This window comes from Bradysia coprophila, unplaced genomic scaffold, assembly GCF_014529535.1.
Source record: "Bradysia coprophila strain Holo2 unplaced genomic scaffold, BU_Bcop_v1 contig_87, whole genome shotgun sequence".
In the NCBI taxonomy this organism is placed as follows: Eukaryota; Metazoa; Arthropoda; class Insecta; order Diptera; family Sciaridae; genus Bradysia; species Bradysia coprophila.
In genome coordinates this window covers 505,565-529,793 of record NW_023504014.1, presented here as the reverse complement: position 1 = coordinate 529,793, position 24,229 = coordinate 505,565, and the positions used below count along the sequence as shown (strand labels likewise).

The following is a 24,229-nucleotide window of genomic DNA, read 5'->3' as shown; positions in this document are numbered from 1 at the left end:
TTGTCCTACCTACTGTGGTTGGTAACAAAGATACAATACAGCAGTGCACATTTACCCATCGACTTTGATCGGATACCAATTTCTATTTCAGTTTCCATAATCGAATTACTACTCTAATGGAATAGAAAACGGTAAAATTGCACCAATTGGACGACAACAACAACAACAACACCGACCATTTGCATATACGTATGGATGCATATAAAATTACGTAAATATCACCACGTTTGACGAGTGGAATGTATAGCCAGCACATCAGTCCAGATTAGCCAGAACTAACAAACATATACTCACTCGTTTACACAGTGAAATTAAAGACTGGAAAACCAATTCAACTGTATGTTCCATTCACGTAACGTCACGTGCAATTTTAAAATCAATACCATGACATAGATAAACAACAGTTTTCAGGTTTTGCTCTCCCCTTGTGCGATTTTATCTTAAATATAAAACCCCATTAGTCCGATGTAACCAGTAGTACACATTATTACGTATACGTATAGTTCAAAAACTAAAACCCGAAACCAAGTCAACATAAACCAGCTACAACCCTTCCGCTTCCAGATGTTTTGCGTTTCACAATATTTTGAAAACATAAATTTATTAAAACATATCAAGAGCCGTTTAATGTGTCTTATTATAGGCTGGATGTGGAAGGATTGGTAAAAGGGTACTTGAACGTCACCCTGCGTACACAACACTTACTGTACGTATTAATATTATACAACAGTGAATCTAATTAATAATACAATTTTCCCAAAAACTTTATGTATTGTGTACGTATGGAAACAGCACACACATTTCCCTTAAAGCTTATGGCAAAGATGTTATCAATAGTTTTCTACTAGCGTTTTATACATATATGGAAGGGAGACACACTGAACCTCTATTCCACCCCAGCCCCCATTCAAGTAACTCACTCCACAAATGGAGCTGATTTTCTACCTATAACTTATCTCTTCATACACATATCCCATCCATCCGATGGTGAATATGGAACATTATTACATATTCCAACCAACAATAAGACATTCATAGATATGTATACCGTAATACACCGAACCGAATAAGGAACTACGCAATGGTTACATCCAACACTTGTGATTCCGAATTTCCACTTTTGCCATTTTCCCAATCGTACCGAGGAAACATTTCGCCAGCAAAATATAAAATCGTACGTACGGGGCTGATATTTTCGGTAATATATTACCGAAAAGTGTATTTCACTTCGTATAGTTTGTACGGCAAACACTGTGTACATGTCCGATTTTCCTCATTGTCTTTCTTTTCGCAGCAGCAGCAGCAGCACACATACATACGTATACGTATTATATCCATACACATACGTTACATTTACAATGCCTTGTCTCATTCTTCCATTTTATTCAACTGTATAACGCCATCAGGCATAAACTTTTAGTTTCGGACGTGTGGCGACCGATGGTATAATGATAAAAAGGGGAATGAGTGGGTGGGTGGTGGTTATTCTTGTTTTTTTTTTGTTGCTGTTGTATTCGGACTGTAAGTTGAGATGAAATGAAGGGTAGGAGAACCTACACGGAAACTTCGGAAAATTATTCGCACACAGCAAAACGCTCTGTACCTATAGCAAGCGCAGAGTAATACAACAAGAACATCGTCGAATATGAAGCATATCGGTAAGTTTTCGCCCTCTGTCCATCTCAAAGAGATATGCTGGTCGTATATATATACGTATGTACTGTACCCAGAGTAAATTCATCTATAGAACAATATATCTTGTGTATTATTCACCCCTGCTCGCCAAGAAGACCATCGTATTGATTTATTGCTTTTGAGTTTCAGTTTCTAGTTTCACATTTATATAACTCTCTGTTTGTTGTTTTCTGGGGATGATGATTTTTCGTCCGTACAATTTGTGTGCCCGTATCTCGTATAGCTCATCTCTATAGAAATGGAACACATACACATATATGTAAGCATAGCATGGGAATATAATATTCAGGACAAAGTTCTCCTTGATATTATATTAGAAACGGGGGATGACTTTGGAATATATATCTTTTCTCTATATTAGCACATCGTATAAGTAATGTCCATCGTAATATCATTTTATAGATGTTGGATTTACTGCGAAACTTTATCAGGACATATAAATTAATTGTTGATGAATTGTCATTGGTTGAATATTGTCCGGTCCAGGACGACAAGACACCCAGATATTATAGAGATATATTTATTTTAACGAAAACAAATGAAAAATTTTCTTCTTTTTTTTCTGCTTCGTTCGGTGAAATGTTTTCCATCTCAAAATAAACAAATAAATATTTGTCATCTATCCCATTGTTGACTAGTTTAACGTCTTAATAGAATTGAAATATAAAAAGTTTTTATTTTCTTTATGAACTGTTTAATGCACATAAAAATATCCGACAATTCGCTCCGGCTACATTTTTATATCAAACATACGTAAAGCGCGCAGAAATAAAAATTCCTTTCTGGTTTTGGCTCACTATATTATGTAATGTAATGTGTGAGCGGTTTTAGATCCCGCTTTCCTATTCGTCTTTTCTGCAGACCTCAGTCAATAAAAATGGAAAACAAATGATAATAATAATATCGTTATACGATTGTTCATTTGGATAAATTGTGATCGAAAAAGGAATAAAATAAAGAATTTTTTTTTTGTGCTTTGCAATGCAAATGTCTCGCCATTTAAACGGCGAAACAACAAAGAGCCAAAGTGTGGTGTATGGTCCAGCTTTTATATACACACACAGTCCCATAAAAAATTGTTCAACTTGATTTTCACCCTGATATTTAAGTGTTATGTCCGAATCAAATCACAATAATAGATATCGTTTTACGTCCTATTTATCCTCCCCATCGGAGAACAAGAAGAAGTAGAAGAAGAAGAAAAAAAAATGCCCACAATATAAAGGAATAATGTTAAATCAATTACAATCAAAGGAATTGCAACAAAAGATTGATTGACAGCACCACGGCGTCGTATTTGGGGTATAGACATTTTTTTGTCGGGGACATTTAACTGTTTTTAAAAGTGGGGACATGGATGACTTTTTATTACCTTGACTGGAAGTCAGGGTCTTACGGATGAAAATTACTTGAAAATTTTTGTCACAAATTGTTTGTCACAAAATGTTTGTCACAAAACGTTTGTCATAGAATGTTTGCCACAAAATGGCTGTCACAAATTGTTTGTCATAAAATGTTTGTCACAAAGTGATTGTCACAAATTGTTTGTCACAAATTGTTTGTCACAAACGTTTGTCATAGAATGTTTGCCACAAAATGTTTGTCACAAATTGTTTGTCATAAAATGTTTGTCATAAAATGTTTGTCACAAAATGTTTGTCACAAAATGTTGGTCACAAAATGTTTGTCACAAAATGTTTGTCACAAAACGTTTGTCATAGAATGTTTGCCACAAAATGGCTGTCACAAATTGTTTGTCATAAAATGTTTGTCACAAAGTGATTGTCACAAATTGTTTGTCACAAAACGTTTGTCATAGAATGTTTGCCACAAAATGTTTGTCACAAATTGTTTGTCACAAAATGTTTGTCATAAAATATTTGTCATAGAATGTTTGCCACAAAATGGCTGTCACAAATTGTTTGTCATAAAATGTTTGTCACAAAGTGATTGTCACAAATTGTTTGTCACAAAACGTTTGTCATAGAATGTTTGCCACAAAATGGTTGTCACAAATTGTTTGTCACAAATTGTTTGTTACAAAATGTTTGTCACAAATTGTTTGTTACAAAATGTTTGTCATAAAATATTTGTCATAGAATGTTTGCCACAAAATGGCTGTCACAAATTGTTTGTCATAAAATGTTTGTCACAAAGTGATTGTCACAAATGGTTTGTCACAAAACGTTTGTCATAGAACGTTTGCCACAAAATGGTTGTCACAAATTGTTTGTCATAAAATGTTTGTCACAAAATATTTGTCACAAAAGGTTTGTCACAAATTGTTTGTCATAAAATGTTTGTCACAAAATATTTGTCACAAAAGGTTTGTCACAAATTGTTTGTCACAAATTGTTTGTCACAAAACGTTTGTCATAGAATGTTTGCCACAAAATTTTTGACATGTTCACTATGATTGAAAATGCACGAATGTATGACCTTGAAAAACTTTCAATGTATGCAAGTGATTGTCAACACTTTGTTCATTCCTTGATAGCACTACAAAGGATTTAAAAAAAAAAATATTCGACGAGGAGTCCTCGTGGAGGACTGAAATTCCTTGGTGGTTTTTTGTATGCAAATAAACAAATGGCACAGCTTCCAAAATAGAAAATATTTCAACGAGTATGAACCAGAGCGAAGCGAGCGCTGTAATTCACACGAGTTTCATTTTTCTTAAAGAGGTAAGCAAGGAATGCGCTCTCTTTTCAGTGCCTTTAAGAAGATAATAGGATATGGGCATCGCCCGTCTGAAGGCATAGTTTGCTTTGTTTACTTGAAAAATTTGTTCATGATCAAGCAAGGCCATTTCATTATATTTTTAAAACAATCGCAAAATATAGAAAATTAGTAAGTCAAGGGACTTGACCCGCCCAAAAGTTGATTTGGTAAATGACTAAATTAAAAAAAAAATATTAAAAGCTTTGAGTCGTTCAGCTGATGTGTAAATGTTTGAAACAGATTGGCATCCAGCGTTAACACTTTTAGAAATGAGGGGAGGTTGTCATATCGGAAGTCAATTTTTTGCCTGCCACATAAATATGGATTTTTTTACTCATTCAACGACCTATACTTATGAATCATCCAACAGTTAAAAAATGTTTTCCTTCTTTTCAATAAATTTTTCAACAAAAAGTCACATTTAATATGAAAAATGTTAAATAAAAAAAAAATTGTGTTAAGAACAAGGCAATAAAAGAAAAAGAAACAAAAATTCGTCAAACTTACCAAAACTATCTGCACCATGCATTCCGGATGGTCCTGGTAAGAGTCCAGGAATTCCCTGTAGTCCTAAAAATGCCCCCGGAAACGAATGCCTTTGATGATCCATCGAACCATTCAGTCCATCCATATGGTCCATGTCCCCATGATCGGATGCTGCTGTGTCACTGCTATTCGAATCTTCGCCGGTGCTTTGTGCTTGTAGCGTTGCCAGATCCGGATGTGATTGTTTCTTTAAATAGAAAAGAGAAATTTTCTCCATCAAGCCAATTGCCATTCAACCACAATTTTATTAGGTAAAAAAATGATCAGTACAGATGGTACAATTAGTGTCGGTCCTCCCTCTAACGCTTGGCCCAATAAAGATTCACGCATATCGCCACTTCGATCCCGTTCGCGTTCCCTTGTCGAATCTCTTGATCGTTCTCGTGACCGTGACAGATCGCGACTAGTGTCACGACTTCGGTCCGAGTTACGATTTCGTTGGCGATGATGTGCCGGTATCGGTTGAATGTCAGTATCTTTGCCTAATTCTAATTCTGACGGACTGATGCCATGCTGCGCCCGGTACAGATCAACGCTTTTAATTCGCTTTTGTGGCGGTGGCGTGAGATGATTCGATCGATCGTCGGGCAAATCCCATGGTAAGGACGTTGACGTCTGTGCGAATGGCATGGAGTTAATAATAACCTTTTGGTGTTCATAAAATGTGCTATAATGTGACACATTACTTTGCTTACCGGAGATGGTTTGTGTTCCTGAACAGCTGGTGTGGTAGTTAGGGTTGAATTTACAGTTGAATTTGATGTGCGGGACTGAGGACCAGTAACATCGGCTAATCCCCGGACTTGCAGTAGTTGTGCCGTTTTCAAAAAATCACTAATTTGTTCGTGACCTATGTGAACTTCACCGTTGTACATAAACCGCAGTAAACTTTCAACATCTTCGGCCCTCACATCGCGCAGTATGACGATTGGATGTTCGCACGGATTCGCTTTCAGTAATTTCCTAAAGTATGGACTGCACGCACTTAATACCACTTTGTGGGCAGTAAACGATCTGGTATCACAGGCTAGTGTTACGTCAACAAAGTCTTCTTCGTCTCGCAGATGGCGAAACGATGACAGTATTGAACTTTGAAAATCATTCCATTTTAGGGAATATTGTTGTTCGGACGGTGATGGTGACACTGGAGGAGGTTCCATTTTGACACCGGTTGTGTTATTATTTTCAGTTGTTTGAATTAGTGTAGATTCAGTCATTGCATTAACGCATATGCTCGGTATTAGATCGGTAATTATTTGGGTATCCCACTTGTAACGGACATCAATTCAATTTATTTTTTGTTCCGATATTTCCGATTTTTGTTTCGCCTCTCGTTCTGTTTTTAGTAAATTTTTTCATAAAATCTTATACCAATTTGCCATTTTAAAACGGAAATCTTTTGCTGTTTCGTAATTATTTTCTAATTACATTTTTATGTCATGAAAGAAAAATCACTTTTCGAGAGTAATTTCCTTGCGAGAGATTTGAATTAAATTATAATTCAATTAATGACAGCATTTTTAGCCTTTTTCATATTGGATTATGCTTATGCAGTTGATGAAAAATTTACGGACGGAATCTGAAAGAGAAAAAGGAAAAAAATTATTAATTTATAAAAATGTTGGAAAGTGACTTTTTTCAATTTCAACACAAAAAAAAGCTTCAGCGTAAATCGACGACAATTTTTTTTTGGTTCAAAATGATGTTGATTTGATATTGAGATTAACTTTTAATCATCAACGGGAGTTGTAATTAATTTTCGGTTTGGTAATTAAATGAATGGACCTTTAACAAGGTTTTGTGAGAGTATTTTGTACGTATGCAACACGCGCTACAGTTTTAGACAGGGACTATTTTTCGGCAAACATTTTCCCACATTTTCACAAATTTTCCAAATTTTTTTTTTTTAAAGTTAAACACAATTGACCCTTTGCAAATTTGTAGCCTACATTTAGGCGAAAAAATATCAATTTTTTGATGATTTGTCTGAACCAAAATCTTTTTTTGAAACAGTAAAAACCATTGAAGCACGTATGATAATACACAGGCGAAAAATGCGTGAAAAATGGACCCATACAAAATACCACTTAAAATGTATGAGAATGATGTATCACATATTTTGCAAGCTCGGTGTAAACCTGATGTTTACACTGTGTTACCCACCTACAAAGGGTAGGAAAAAATGGGCAAATGTTTTCCCAAAAATAGTCTCTGGTTTTTCTAAACATGTAAAACACGACTTCGTTTAGTAAAACGTATAGCAATACAACTAAATCGACAACAACGATATCGATAAATGAAATCGTAATCTTGTACTTCAGAAATTATTCCGACGATAAATTAGAAGGTCATAAATTTTAGTGTGAAAGAGTCGACATGTCGACACGTAAGCTAGTGGAATAGTTAAATGCAAAAAGGTGACAAAACCTACTAGCGAATTATAAGAAAAATGAACTTCCAAAAGAACTGAAGAAGATTTTTCTGTTTCAAAACTATCAAAACTATCAAAAAACTTCTATTGACATCCTCAGCCTATTTGAAGCGGAGCTAAATGAATGAAATAATATTTTTCCTATAATTCGCTAATGTGGCACGTCCTCTATCTGCATTTAACTATTCTCTTAAATAAACTCCGTAAGTCGGTGCACTTCAATCCATTCTTCTGTAACAATTTCCCAAACAATTGCGTTGGTTTTGCTTAATTTACAATACACTTGATTATGTGAAACACAAACACATCCCATAAATCAAGGGGAGAGACACTTCTACGGAACGATAATAGCACAAGCATACAGACCAAGAAAAAAACGTTAAGTTTCATCTGGAAAATTGTTACGAAATGTTCATTCCAAATTCCAACTTAAAGTGAAAACATAAAGTTTTCGGTAAACAGAAAAATTTCCAAATTAAATTTCAACATTTCGGACATATATACTTCTACCATATATACTGTAAGGATACTCTACTATTGCACCATCAGTATTACCCCACACACCATTATATTAGAGAACACAAATAAAACTCAAATTGGCAACTATGCTGTCTGTGAAACGTGTTAGACAAAACAAAATCATTATGTAAGGAAAACTTTGTTTCCATTTCGTAAGGAAATTCACACCCAAAAAGCACATTTTGTTATGGTGTAGATGGATAGAAATTACAATCGCATAATTTGTTGTATATAGAGAGTGCGAGAGAGTGGAAAAGGGACACAAACACTATCGCAAGATTAATACGATGCGACATAAACCTTAATTTACATTTATATCTAATTACAATCACACAAATGAAAATCGTCCCTCTTAATTGTTAAAACAAGGCGTATAATTGCATTAACATTTCTTTAGTTACAATTTTCGAGTATTTCGCTTGAACATGAAATTAAATTAACAGATAAATATTTATGTAGAACGTAGTCACTACCGTTCACTCACACAATATACTGCAGTTTAATGGACATGCACATAGTAAAACTGTGCTGTGCTATTAACTCAAAAAACGAAAATAAAAGAAGAAAAAAAAATATTTTAAATGAAAAGTTTAATTCTCAACTGCAGACAACCATAACAATTGCACTTAACGACGCTTTGTCTCCGCACCAGTGTTTATACCATCAAAGCATGCAACGACGTCGTCGACGACGACGACGACGCTCCCGTCTGTATTAATACAATGCACTCACAATATACATAGTTATACGTGTATATCTCAACAGCATTTTCTACACACATAACATAACACCCAAAACATATTATGCGAAAAATCTGCCACAGACACTTTACTTTCCACTTCCATTTACATTCTCTCCCCTTTTTTTTCCCGTACCATCAACGTGGAATTTCATTGAGCACAACACACAAGTGGAGCATCGGGAACACAACATTACGTCATCGTGTATTTATTAACAGAAATCTTTATTGTTTACAAAAAACTTGACAAAATATGAATAAAATTCGCATCGAAGACGACGACGAAGGAGACGTTGGAAGAAGCGCACATAACGACGGGAAAAAAACGTGTAGGAAAAGGAAAATACGAACAGTACCCAGTAGAACGAGAAATTTCAAATCAATGCACATTTAAATTCAGGAAAAACACTTTCAAGAAAATGAAACATAAATAAAAGAAAAGAAAATGTGTTATAACTAAGAGAAGAGGTGGTGGTATATATACTACGTACACAACACATATAACCATAAAACAAACCGGTGGTATAGTGTTGAGAGCTTTTTTCATTTTATATTATCATCGCACCGAAGCAAAACGTTTTTTTTTTTTTTGGTATTATTTCGACGGCCGAATAAATTGTACGAAATCAAAAAAATCCTAAAACTAAATTATTATATTGGCCAAACGCCGGCAGCTAGGCAACACACTTCCGACTTCTTGTACTTCTTGTTACGCCGAATGAGACAGAATGATTGTGTTGCCGCGCGGCGCTGATGGAGAATGTATAGCACACAGTGTTTCGAATGGATGTTTGGGAGTTGAAGATGGTAAAATTTCTGTTTGAAACACAACGTTTTCCGTTTTATATAATTTTTTTGTGCGATATTTGGGAGAGTGTTTGTGTTTGACTGGGTCAGGCGCAGTAGCTGGCATAGATTATGCACATATAGCAGAGTGAATGGATTGCTCGGCATTTGTGTGAATGATGGAATAAGAGATAAGGGTGAAGAAGGGATTAGCATATTTAAATAGTGTTTGCGATGACCGTAGCTTATCGCGTTCATATATATATGTATATACTTAGACGATTACTGTTTGTACAATGCTATATATTTATGTGCAACTTTTAATTCGTTGAAATTAGAGCAGAGCGTTGTAGATTGCACGTTTTTTTTTTCCTGTGTGTGCTTCGGACTGGGTATGAGTACATGAATATACAGCACGATGGTATACGAATGTTGGAAACTATCTACGTAAATCATCTATATATCGCCGAATCGTTTATTTTTTAAGGTTATGGCCATTCCATCTCATTTCCTTTACGGAATGTCTAAAGATCAAGAAAGGGTTGTTTAATAAGCCATGGCAAACGTTTTTCGTTCGTGACGTTGTAAACCGATATATATTCTGTAAGAATGTGCGTGACTCTTTTATGGGATAGTCGAAACGAAAATATCGAGAAAGATTACGTAGACAGTCGTCGTAGCTGTTAATCTTTGATTTCTATTTATAAAACGCGAGACTACGATCAAGTAAATTTAATTTTTTTTTTTTTGTAAAATTATTTCGCATATTTGTCACCGCGCAATTTTTAGACCCGTACGAAGTACTGGGGTCTTATAGGTTTACGCATACGTTTGTAACACGTCGAATTGGACTCCCTGAGTAAGGGGAAACCTATTGTGGTTGTCCAGAGATGTCAAATCAGCAAGAAAAAAAATGTCCGTCTGTCCGTCCGTCCGTCCGTCCGTCTGTCTGTCTGCACGATAACTTGAGTAAAACGCATCCGATTTTGAAAATTCTTTTTTTTTCCCCGTTTGGTAATGTCAAAAGACAGGCTAAGTTCGAAGATGAGTGATTTTGGATCGACCCCTCCTGAGCTGGGGCCCAATAAGTGCTTTACGGTTTTTCAAAGATATCTCCGGACATTTAAACGCTATACTCGTAAATGATAAATCGAATGAAAGATATTTACAATACCGATCGACAAAAAAAAAGTTTATGGAAATCGGATGACCGACTCGTGAGTTAGACCCCTTGGTGTGAAACAGGCACAGGGCGGCAAGCAGTTTTTGCTTGTAGGTCGGCCACATTTCAACATATTTCGTCTGTTTTAGCTTTATTAGATAGGTATTGACCGTACCAATCAGGGAAAAAAAAGTTTTTGAAATTATGTTCTCCGGATCGTGAGCTAGGTCTCTTGGAGTGAGCTCTTATCTGGCTACTCGGCCGCACAGTGAACGTGTCACTGTTTGTGTTTGTCAATATCTCGAGTAAATTTTGACCGAATTTCATGAATTTTTTTTTTGTTTGAAAGGTATTAACGAATGTAAAGCGTCGGTACTATTTCCGGTCTCCTAACAAAATGGCTGCCGGCGGCCATATTGGATTTTATTAAAAGTGATATAAAGTGGGAAAAATGGTACTTAGAGTGTTTCTGTTAACATGGAAATAATTTGTTATGTGTGTGGGGTGTTTCAGGCATTCCATACATGGACATCTATATATTCCTATATACAGCTATATTGAGCTATATACAGGCATATAGAGCTATATAATAGCATATTCATCTGTGAAATGTTTATTTACAGTGAAATATAGGTAAATATAGCGGTATATAGCTGTTTAAATAGGAATTTATGAAAGTTGACTTCGTACGGGGCTGTCTATATTGCCTCCGGCAATTTATTTGTATATGCTAACAAGGCAAAGAAAGATAAAGTAAGTGATTCTAAAGGGCGAATAGCTTTTCAGTAGAGAATGAAGTAAAAGAAATGAAGAGTTTCACAGTAAAGGCTTTTGATACGAATAGGTGTTTCGTACGGGTCGGCGTTAGCTATGTTTTATTTTCTTTATTATTTCATTTTACATTCACAAGAGAATATAATTTACCGTCGTACAGCAGAGCAAAGTCAATTAATTTCGGTATACGGCTTATGTTCGCTATATCTACGCTAAAAGATTAAGGCTTGGCTTTAAGTATTTCCTAATTGTCGCGGGGATAAAGTGTATTTTCCATAAAATTTTGAGTGTTGAATTTTTTGTTTCGCCCTTCTTTCTTTCGCATCATAAAATGCATATTAAAATACCACAAATTTGCGATATATATCCGACGATTCTTGGTTGAAAGTGTCAACGAATGTTGTGTGTATAACAATTTGCATTTTTCGTATTTCGTTTCTTGTTTCTATCAATGAATTCGTTCGTTGAATGAATTCGGAAATCGTTTGGCCGTGCGGCAGAACCGAAACAAAATTGTCGCCCATATAAAAATGTAGTTTTTAACAGCGATAAATTTCCGACGATACACACAATTAAAATAAATAGTTTGTATAACTGAAAAACCAAACCTACTTCCATTTTTGTTTAAAATAACAATTTCATAACCAGCCATTTTCCATTGGAACAACACACAAAAATCTAATGCATCATAAATTATGTTAAGTATTAACTATTTCCGTTTTAATTAAAAATTATTATTTTATTCAATAAATATTCTCACATATAACAACTGTATGTAGACCAGATAATTAGTGAAATATAAATAATTAACTCCCTAATTTAACGCACATTTAGAGTGTATTATAAAATATAGAGAGACAGGCGTGCATGTATGTATAGGATACATTAATACGCGTATTTGTGGGCAATTAAAATTTTGATATTTTCTAAATTCTTACTAAATTCATTCGTACAATTACCAGCGTCAACTAATAATTTAACATAATATATAGACAACAAAATGATGCGACCATTGAAAACTGGGCTAAATTTTTATTATAAAAAACATAGCTAACGCCGACCCGTACGAAACACCTATTCGTATCAAAAGCCTTTAATGTGAAACTCTTCATTTCTCTTACTTCATTTTCTTCTCTGCTGAAAAACTATTCTCCCTTTAAAATCACTTACATTATCCACTCTTTGCCTTGTTATCATATACAACTAAATTGCCGGAGGCAATATAGACAGCCCCGTACGAAGACAAATTTCATAAATTCCTATTTAAACAGCTATATACCGCTATATTTAACTATATTTTCCTATAAATAAACATTTCACAGATGAATATGCTATTATATAGTTGTATATGCCTGTATATAGCTCAATATAGCCTGAAACCCCTCACACTTAACACATTATTTCCATGTTAACAGAAACTCTCTAAGTATCATTTTTCCCAAGATATTTCTATTTTACTAAAATCCAATATGGCCGCCGGCAGCCATTTTGTTAGGAGACCGGAAATAGTACCGACGCTTTACATTCGTTAATACCTTTCAAACAAAAAAAAATTCATGAAATTCGGTCAAAAGTTACTCGAGATATTGTCAAAATACACCACGTTCACTGTACTTCCGAGTAGCCAGATAAGAGCTCACTCCAAGAGACCTAGCTCACGCTCCGGAGAACATAATTTCAAAAACTTTTTTTTCCCTGATTGGTACGGTCAATACCTATCTAAAGAAGCTAAAACAGACGAAATATGTTCAAATGTGGCCGACCTACAAGCAAAAACTGCTTGCCGCCCTGTGCCTGTTCCACACCAAAGGGTCTAACTCACGAGTCGGTCATCCGATTTCCATAAACTTTTTTTTTGTCGATCGGTTTTGTAAATACCTTTTATTTGACGTATCACTTACAAGTTTAACGTTTAAATGTCCGGAGATATCTTCGAAAAACCGTAAAGCACTTATTGGGCCACAGCTCGGGAGGGGTCGATCCAAAATCACTCATCTTCGAACTTAGCCTGTCTTTTGACATTACCAAACGGGAAAAAAAAGAATTTTCAAAATCGGATGCGTTTTACTCAAGTTATCGTGCAGACAGACAGACGGACAGACAGACGGACATTTTTTTTTTCGCGGATTTGGCATCTCTAGACAACCACAATAGGTTTCCCCTTACTCAGGGAGTCCAATTCGACGTGTTACAAACGTATGCGTAAACCTATAAGACCCCAGTACTTCGTACGGGTCTAACAATCAACAAAACAGATCTATATTAGTGGCGGGATTGGCTTACAATGTCGCTTGTCAACAATTTTCTCGTATTGCTTTACGTAAATTTCAAGTATTTTAGTTATATGAATGAATCGAAATCGTAGAAAATGAAGTATTAGAAGCACACATAGATATAGTCTTGGATAGAGAAATTGATAATTATCCACTATAAACAACGACAGAACGATAAACGATGTGATCTAGCTAGTTTCCTCTTTTATATAAAAATGTTAAAACTGATGAAGTACAAGATTTTGTATCAAAAACTGAAAAATCTGGTGAACAAGTGAAGTAACTGAATGATAATCTTGCGATAACAGTTATAGACTCAACGTTTGAAAACGGTTAATAAAATTAAATGTACCTCAATGTGAGACAGACGTTCGAAGTCAGTTCACTGAAGAAGCGATTGTACATTCCTTCAAAAAAACAGTAAAATATGCACCTCTGTCCTAAAATGTTTATTTTGACGATTTTGAAGTTATGTACCGAGCCGAGGGCGTAGTACAAAATACAAATAGTCAAAATAATCGACAGAGGTGCATACTGCATACGCTATTTTATCTGCCGAGAAGAGATATATCGAAATAACCGATATCGTTCTAGGCAGATAAAATAATGATTTTGTCAGTGGTTGTAAGGCGTTACTATTAAACAATCTATCTTAATGTCACTTAAGATGAATCACAAATTATTCAGTGTTGAAATTCTAAACAGAAAGTTTGAGAGTAAAGCAAAAATACTGTGCCATAGGTTAATATTGATGAACGTCATCTTCATCCCTGTGTGGGTGGATACGATATCCTTAGAAAAACAAAAAAAAACTTTTGCAACTGAGAAGTGAAAATGGAAAATGTATTAGATAAATCGAAACGAAACATGCAACACAAACATAAAGTTCAACAGTAAATTTCGTTATCGTCTCGGTGCTGAGGTAAGAAAACTGAAAATAAAATGCAACATTCTGAGAGATCTTAAAAAATGTGCTATTCATCGTACACACAGAACCAATTTTTTTTCCCTTCGTTATTCACAGTCCTTTTGCTCTATACGTTTAAAAAACACATAATTATTTCGGCGTCTGTTTGCCATTGTTCACGAGCAGTTAAGGTCATAAAATCATAAAGTTTTTCTGTGTTGTATGTCAGAGTAGTGTAAGTTATAAGAGAATCCTATTCCTTTTTTTTCGGGGGGTTTTATGTATTGAATTGAAATGAGAATTGCGTTTTTTTTGGTGTTGTTGTTTTGATGATGTGTATGCGGGAAGGGGCACCAAAACTTTTGTAATTTTTTTTTCGTTCCTTTTTTTTAGAAATATTTTTTTATGTGTATACGCTATGTGTATAAGTCTTAAGTGAGAGACAACCAAATGTAGGTTGATTTTTTTTATATTTTTCTAAATGGTAAGATGAAGTGTAGAATGGTACAAAACTGAGTGGTAGATTGTTCGGTAGAATAGTTTTTTTTTGTTCTAATGGCGGCAATAATGATAAATGAATTTTTATTTTTATGTATTTTGGTTTCGTTCTTCTCGTTAGAGAACAAAAAAATTATTTTTTATTTATTTTGCTCTTTTTTTGATTTGAGAAGGTGCAATTTATTAACATTCACTATAAAAATTTAAGATTTCTGAGAAAACTTTTTCAATTCCGAACATAATTTACAAATAAAATGGGAAAGAATTGGGTAATGTGTTTCAAATTTATAAATAATGAAAATGTGTGCATACGAAAGACGAAGGATGTTAAATTTGAGATATGAACGCAGGTAGAAAAATCCATTGTGTAAGAAAGTATTGGTTACGTACCATCAAGAGTTTAATTTCCCGTTCAATCGTAATGTGAGTGTCAGATTTATAGAAATGGATAATAACTGGGTAATTCGAAACACTCACCGATGTATAACTATCGAAGAGCCGAAATTTTCAACACTTCATATCTACTAAAATTCGAGGATTCGTATTAGTCGGCAGTGCTGCCTTTTCCATATGGGCTAAATGGGCAAATGCCCGTGGCGCCCGAAGTGGAGCAGAAGAACATGGTGTCCGAGGTCCTTAAAAAAATTTAGCTTGACTAAATTGGCGCCTATTTTTCCAATTGCCCGATGGCGCCCAAAATCTAAAAGCGACACTGTTAGTCGGACTGATTTGTAAACAGATAGAAACGTGGACCTTGATTTAATTCTTTTAGATATTAAAAGTACCCAATTGAATCGCATTAGGAATTAAAATTTAATCCTTCTGGAATTACTTGTATTACATTTCGAACTGGTAGAACTGCATTTGCGACCAAAAAACGACTAATTACCTCGTTAACAAAAACTGGCTGTCTTGCTGGGAATTTTTCTGTTGGGCCCACTGCCTCAATGTTACAAAGAAAAAAATTCCAGAAGGATTAAAATACGTTTTAATCCCTCACGGACCTAAAATTTTAATCCCAAATTTGTACAGTCTTCGACATTTCAAATGTCTCACTGTCATTTTTTTTCAAAGAATGTCATTGTGAATTCGCAATGACACAATGAAATTCTCAGAAAAATTTGACAGTGAAACATTTGAAATGTCGAAGACTGTATCACTTTATCTGTTTAAAATTCGCTGATATCAAGGAGTCATAAATCTAATCGTAACACTTGAAACTTTTCGAGTTTTGAGGAAAATGTTCCTGTGGAAACAATAATACCATAAAAAAACATACACGCTCTTATGTGGTGTCATTCACGAGAAATGCATGCTTCTAAGGAAGTATGTCATTTCTAACATACTTTATGAACAAGCCATCAATAGGTACAGAGCTAATACTCTTGCCAAGTAGGTCCTTAGATAATTTGTAATTAAAAAGTAAAGATTTGCAAGAGCAACGAGCGAATATCAATGTATGGTATGCATGCACCACAAATATTTAAAGAAAAGAATCGACAAAAAAAACCTTATAAGCTAAAGAAAATAAAACATTCGTCGAACACTGCAAAATTGACCGGATAAAAAATGTGCAAGAAACAAGTTCACAAAGTTCTACACATCACAACAGACTAGACAGCCGTCCAAAAATGTCGGCAGCCGTTATTCGAAAAAGAAAAGAAAAGTGGCTGAGGCTAAAACGTCTGCTTAAGGCCTGGTTAAAGCGGTTTACTATGGCAATGTTTACATGCGACGTAAGACACTTTAGTGGTCCAGGTAGCTCAATCGGTAGAGCATAGGACTCATACCCAAGAGGTCCCGGGTTCGATTCCCGGTGCAAAAATGCTTGCCTGGTTTTATTCTAATCACTTGGTGATTAAGCACTCGCTATTAGTTATCTAATGGCTGTACGACCGTAACAAAGTCGCAAATTTCAAAGAAATCCAATATTCGATTTCTTCGCAACAATCACGCCATATTGACATAATGGCAATGACACAATTCACAATATACAACAGACTGTAGGATAAGCGCCATCTATGATCGACTAGTCGCTCATTGGGAAAAATGCATGAGTCATTAGTGATGGTTGTGGTCTTCGCATACCACTCGTGGCTTAGAGAATTCACAACGTATGGGACGTTTACACGGTCGATTTGTCAACTATCCGAGTCCGGAGAGATATGATGAAAAAATCACAATTCATATGATCAAGTGACTTGTGCAATAGCACAACAGGCCCACTAGAGGCTTACATGCTGGGCTAACCCCCTTCCCATCTAATCCAATCCAATCCAAGACACTTTAACCCGTCCTTAAAACGGCTGCTGACAAAACGCAATTTTGAGTGGGAAATCAGGGAACGAATTCTGAAAATTGGAGAAATCTAAATCTAAATTTCCAACCGGTCTTAGCCCGACTGAAGTTAGCTTTTTAGAGCCTGAACGGCGGCTAGATTTCAACGGCACTTTAGCCTGCACCACAATCACCTTGTACACACCATAGTTTATTTGCAATTCGTTTTGATTATCAAATGAGAAATAAAAGAGAGAACAAAAACAAAAAATTAATTTATCGAAATTGTAATTGTTTATAATATATTCGAAATGCCAAATAAACATTATGTGTGTTCAGATTACATAAAACCGAGAGTGAGAAAAATGTACAGGATGTTGTTATCCATTTCACATAATAAAAACTCGTAATAATCGTACCATTGATATATGTTTGCCGCATTATTATGATTTTTTTTTGTTTTTATTTCTTATTTTTATAAATTAAACAAAATAATAATTGCTTTAATGTTTAGATAGCAATTCGGTGCACACATATTCATATTGTACTTACAACCACTTCGACAACACTGAGTGTTATGAATTCGAATTTCGAATAAATGTTTGTTATCCATCCCATTTATATGGATCGGCTAATTGTTCTGCTATTATCATCTCGAGTTCTTTTTTTTTAATTAGACTTATGAAATGTTTCAAAGCAATTAATTTGCGAGACTCAGAATGATTATAATAACATTATGTAGGTTAAATGGATGGATTGGTTTGGTACGTACGGCGAATGATACTTTCAATAGAAATCAGACTTCATTTAGCCAGAGGTCATCCATTATTTGCAAATAAAAATCATCAATAGGTAAGTAGGGGTAGCCCTAAGATCCCTAAGACTTTCCAGTAGTGGGACAACACCAAAAACTTCACTTTTGAATCGAAAAAATAAAAGAAAAGGTGAGGCTCAGTCTAACCTGTCAACCGAAAGGACCGAAATCAATCTCCTGGACGATACTGATTTTCCAGAGAACCAATCAGGCCCGGACTTGTTGTACTGGGCGATCGGGCAATGCCCGATGCGTCTTTTGCTTTTTGACCCTCATCAAACCAAAAAAGTTTATTTAGGCTCCTCTGAACCTTTTTCAGACAATTCACCCGATGCACCTTTTGGTAGCCAGTCCGGCCCTGGAACCAATAAAGTTCATCTCCTGGCAAAATAGAATTCGTGAAGCAAAAGACAGCCCAATCCTGTTATGAGACATTATTACATGCTCACACAATTGTTATTGAACATAGCACGTGTTTATTAAAAGCATTAATTTATAATCTTCAAATAGATTAAAATTCGTGCGAAAAAAATATTATTTTTTGTTCTAGCTACATTGGAGGTATAATGAAGTATGTTATGTGATTGGATTTAAGCGAATGATTTTCGGTATAAATAAATTGACTCAAGTGTAACCAGCAGCAATTATAAATGAAAATGGCGATGCAATTTGTGGAAATGCTTGATTTTGTGATTTATCTTCGTAACGGATGAGAGAAGCTTTCTCACGTTGCGGCAAGCACAGTATTATGAACTAGTTACCACCTACATCTATTCTATTTTGGAAAGGTAATGAGGTTATTAGGGGTAAACCAAAAGTTCAATCGATCTCGTAACATTTCGCCATGAGAAGTGTGACAGTTGTGATCAAAAGTCGGTCTATTCCATCTGTCAAAGTGACATTTTAAACGTCAAACCAAAATTTTTATGTCGTAAATTTTTTGTCAATTCTATTCGTGAAATAGACTTATATAAAAATAAACGATTTTGTTATTATTTGGCTAAACATTTTTGGTTTGACGTTTAAAACGTCACCATGACAGATGACAGATTTAATGACGTACGAGATTTTATGAATTTACGAAATCCCATGAGCTTGGGTCTACCCCTATTGTTTGATGCTCTTATTCAAAAGAAACCATTACGTACTGACCAGGTTTGGTAAATTATCGACAAAAACCATTTAATGGTCGCATACGTAAGCAGAAAATCAACTGACGACACTTCATCGATCTCCAATGGATACATCGACAGTGTCGATAGGTGTTGCTTGTGAACAACGAGAATTATTTATTAATTTTCGTTTGAACTAATTCGCAATTTCTTTCTCACTATTATATGGTATTATAATGTCGATGTTTATATGTCAATTCAGTCGAAGGAAAATGATTGCATGCTGTTTGAAATGAACTTGTAAAAACAGCACGATCAAGTAAAAGTGAAATAGAAAATGTATAAAAACTAGGGAAAATGAGACTACACCTCGAACTTTTATTTTTGCTTGGTTTCATCGATGTATAGCTATAGCAGGCTTTACAACATTTATACGATTGTTATGCGATGAGTCAATAAGGTAAATTGAATTGACTAAATTTATTGCATGATATACTGTCAGGTGTGTGTAACGGTAAGGCTGTTTAGAATTGCTGGTACAAGTAACAGAGGTCATTTTAATCAATTAGTAGGCATTATGATGGTATATACAAAAATGCATTAAAATCGTCCGTATAATGGATTCCGTTTAAATGTAAAAATATATTTAAAAAAAAAACAAATTCATTGTTCGGTCCAGGTTGTCGACGTACCATTGGGTTCTAAAACTCCGTTTCAAAAATATAGTTTCATATTGGTAGAAATAAGAAATACAAAGAAATTGGTTTTGAAACTAAAAAATAAATTATTGAAGAATTATACGAAGGTTCATGTGGAAGCTTTGTTTTTTTGGTGGTATTTGTGCCGGCCAGCATGCAGATAGCAATTATTTTTATTAGAATTTTTTTGGTAAGTTTTTTCGAAAAGGTGCCCATAAATATATCATAATACATAATTCATTTAAATTTTTATGATTCTTTTTATTTTGAATTTCGGCATTTTTCTCTCTCTCTTTATTTTTAACGATAATTATAGATTTTCCTGAATGTGTGCAAGCCATAGACACGACGTTAATGTGTATATGTGCCATGTATCTCGCTCTCTGTTTAGAATTTAATATATTTTAACAATAAAGGTTGGGGTCTAATCGTAATGCATGGATGAATAATATATTTTTTTCCGACACCTTTATGTTTGTTTGGAGGTCGTCCGACCGATTAAAATGGTAAATATTTTTGCGCATTTTTAATTACATGCATAACATTTTTTTCCTCTTCATTTTTTTAAGTATTCCGAGTAAATAGTCGCGGTATGTGTGTATGTAAATGGATCCAATATAACTGATTATCAAAACAACATTTTGGGCCTCGGAATATTCTACCAAACAAGTCTATGTTTAGAAACATTCAAGGAGATTGGAGGCATGCGTTAAATTTTCGGTTTTTGGTTCAGGTGTTGCAGGTTTGACAGGCCTGAAAGGCGTGGGGGAGATAATAGGATATTTTGGGTGCTAAAGAATAAATTTCCTTAAAGGATTTTCAAAGATTTCAACCCGTTTTTTTGTAAATTTCAAAGAAATTTTCTCTGAATTTTAAGGAATTTCTTAAAATTTTAAGGATTTTTGAGGATTTTTTTTTTGACAAATGATTTTCAAAGATTTGTTACAGTCAAAGGCAGTCAATTTTCAGCATAAATTTGCTTCAGCTGTTTTTCAGCTGATCCACACATACAATCAAAACTGGTTTTCCTTGTTTATACGGTTGAAGCTGCTACACGCACGCGCGTGGTAGTGTTAAAACCGTATAAAGACTTATAAACGGTTGTGATTGTTTGTGTGGATCAGCTGAAAAACAGCTGAAGCAAATTCTTGCTGAAAATTGACTGCCTTTGACTGTAACGATTTGTTAGGGATTTTCTTTTAATTTTTACGGATTTTTGTAAAATTTAAAGAATTTCTGAGAATTTGTAACGAATTTGAAGATTTTTTAGATACAATTTTTTCTGGGATTCGAAAGGATGTTTTGTCAATGAAAAAGGATTTTTTTTTGGTAAAGGAATTTTAAGTATCTTTTTAACGATTTGTTGAGGATTTTATTTTGATTTTTAAAGATTTTCTAAGAGTTACAAGGATTTTCTTTGATTTTTAAAGACTTTTTTTCAATTTCAAAAAAATTTGAAGCATTTTTTAACAATTTTTAAGAAATTTCTTTTGATTTTCAAAGATTTTCTTAATTATTAAAGGATTGCTTGAGGACTTTCAACAAATTTGAGGATTTTCTTAACAAAGAATGTTGTTTTGAGTGCAAAAGGATTTTCTTTGTTTATCTGTACCTCTGCAGGATGATCAGTTTCATCTTAAATTTCCTTAGAACACAACTCATTTGAAGAAAACTTTAAAATCCAACGTATCAACAAGTGATATCTCCGGGCTCCTTGGCTAGACACGATTAATGCCAAAGTAACGATTAAGGTTTTAAATGTCCTCTATGCATGTGGCTTAGTGAACAAGCATCACCGACCGATTATTTTTTTAGACCCGTACGAAGTACTGGGGTCTTATAGGTTTACGCATACGTTTGTAACACGTCGAATTGGACTCCCTGAGTAAGGGGAAACCTATTGTGGTTGTCTAGAGATGCCAAATCCGCGAAAAAAAAAATGTCCGTCTGTCCGTCTGTCCGTCTGCACGATAACTTGAGTAAAACGCATCCGATTTTGAAAATTCTTTTTTTTCCCGTTTGGTAATGTCAAAAGACAGGCTAAGTTCGAAGATGAGTGATTTTGGATCGACCCCTCCCGAGCTGTGGCCCAATAAGTGCTTTACGGTTTTTCGAAGATATCTCCGGACATTTAAACGTTAAACTTGTAAGTGATACGTCAAATGAAAGGTATTTACAATACCGATCGACAAAAAAAAAGTTTATGGAAATCGGATGACCGACTCGTGAGTTAGACCCCTTGGTGTGGAACAGGCACAGGGCGGCAAGCAGTTTTTGCTTGTAGGTCGGCCACATTTGAACATATTTCGTCTGTTTTAGCTTTATTAGATAGGTATTGACCGTACCAATCAGGGAAAAACAAGTTTTTGAAATTATGTTCTCCGGATCGTGAGCTAGGTCTCTTGGAGTGAGCTCTTATCTGGCTACTCGGCCCTACAGTGAACGTGGAGTATTCTGTCAATATCTCGAGTAAATTTTGACCGAATTTCATGATTTTTTTTTGTTTGAAAGGTATTAACGAATGTAAAGCGTCTGTAAAATTTCCGGTCTCCTAACAAAATGGCTGCCGGCGGCCATATTGGATTTTAGTAAAATAGAAATATCTTGGGGAAAATGATGCTTAGAGAGTTTCTGTTAACATGGAAATAATGTGTTAAGTGTGAGGGGTTTCAGGGATTCCATATATGGACATCTATATATACCTATATACAGCTATATTGAGCTATAAACAGGCATATAGAGCTATATAATAGCATATATTCCTCTGTGAAATGTTTATTTACAGTGAAATATAGGTAAATATAGCGGTATATAGCTGTTTAAATAGGAATTTATGAAATTTGTCTTCGTACGGGGCTGTCTATATTGCCTCCGGCAATTTAATTGTATATGATAACAAGGCAAAGAGTGGATAATGTAAGTGATTTTAAAGGAAGAATAGTTTTTCAGCAGAGAAGAAAATGAAGTAAGAGAAATGAAGAGTTTCACATTAAAGGCTTTTGATACGAATAGATGTTTCGTACGGGTCGGCGTTAGCTATGTTTTTTACTGTACATTCTGCTAAAAATATCCATTTTCTTCGGTGTACACAAAAAAGAGAGAAAATCTGGAAAAAAGCCCCGAAACGATTCGAAAAAGAAATGTGAAAATCTTTCTTTTTTTCTTTAAAATCACCGTTTACAATAAGAAAATGAATTAAATCAATATTTATAGAAGTATTTGTCGATATTATATAAGTAAATAAAACATTTATTCTGCCATGAACACACCTAATATCAAACACGATACAAAACAGTAATTCTCACAATGCGGAAAATGGAAAAACAATACATAATGGAAAATAACAACTACCACTGCTCTGACAAAAGACGGTATGTATTTTTCGACTGGTGGTTCTATATATAGTATGTGTACATACTGTGTACAGTACACACACAATATTCCGAAACAGAAAACTATGGATTGTTGGCTGCTTTCGGGAGCAATATATAGGTAAAAGCAATCGAACCGATATCGGACGATGAACGGCTATGGTACAGCAGTTGTAATGGGCAAAATATAAATGTAATTTGGCAATATACTGTGTGTGCCCGGTGTGAGGGATGGGAATGTATCAGAAAATTTAATATATAATTGTGTGTATATGAGTAACGGCACCCAGCATTACACAACACAAATCGAGGAAATGTCCGAATTTTCTTCCTCTTATTTCCTCACTTTCAAGTCGTTTACAGATCAGTTATCGATCGGACATTTCCTTAACTCTGTTCTTATACGGTACGTATACATATAGATGGATTACATATGAATAAGTAGCACGGACGTTGCTGGTTATGTATGGCTCTTTGTACTATTTATAAATAATATATAATGTGTACATACATCTTTTACTTTTACATGTACCAGTTACCAGAGGGCAGTTTAGTTTATAAACGAAGGGTGGTGGGTTTGAGTAAACGATTTAGTAACGGTAAGGTTTGAAATATTTTTTTTTCTTCTTCTCGGCTTTAGTCTGTGTACACACATATATCAACTGTACCCGTGTACCTACAATCTTCAAGAATACACGCACCGAAAGACGTAGGAGAGAGAGTTTCAAGTGAGTTTTCTCCGACTTCTCGTACGGCATACCCTTTATTCGTCCCATATCACTTCATCATATCATTGTACTTTCACATATCCGTACATTCTATTTGAATCGTAATACGAACGGCTACACAGTTTCCTCACATATAAATTCTTGTGTGTACACATTTCGTTTAAGGGTGGTACAAATG

The 24,229-nt window shown here is 34.8% G+C and overlaps 1 protein-coding gene across 3 annotated transcripts in view; it reads right to left on the bottom strand.

Annotated features, from left to right (window-relative positions):
- Window positions 1–24,229, bottom strand: part of LOC119084564 (protein abrupt) — a 72,663-nt gene that overhangs the window by 29,636 nt on the left and 18,798 nt on the right. Inside the window, exons 2-4 of one of the 3 annotated variants that reach the window (XM_037194578.1) lie at window positions 5,649–6,541; window positions 5,233–5,577; window positions 4,924–5,149 (exon numbers count right to left, since the gene is read on the bottom strand). In XM_037194578.1, coding sequence (XP_037050473.1) covers window positions 4,924–5,149; window positions 5,233–5,577; window positions 5,649–6,179 — 1,102 coding nt within the window. In that variant the 5' untranslated portion in view covers window positions 6,180–6,541. The remainder of the gene's footprint in view (window positions 1–4,923; window positions 5,150–5,232; window positions 5,578–5,648; window positions 6,542–24,229) is intronic. The other 2 variants (XM_037194579.1, XM_037194580.1) reach the window with 2 other exon arrangements.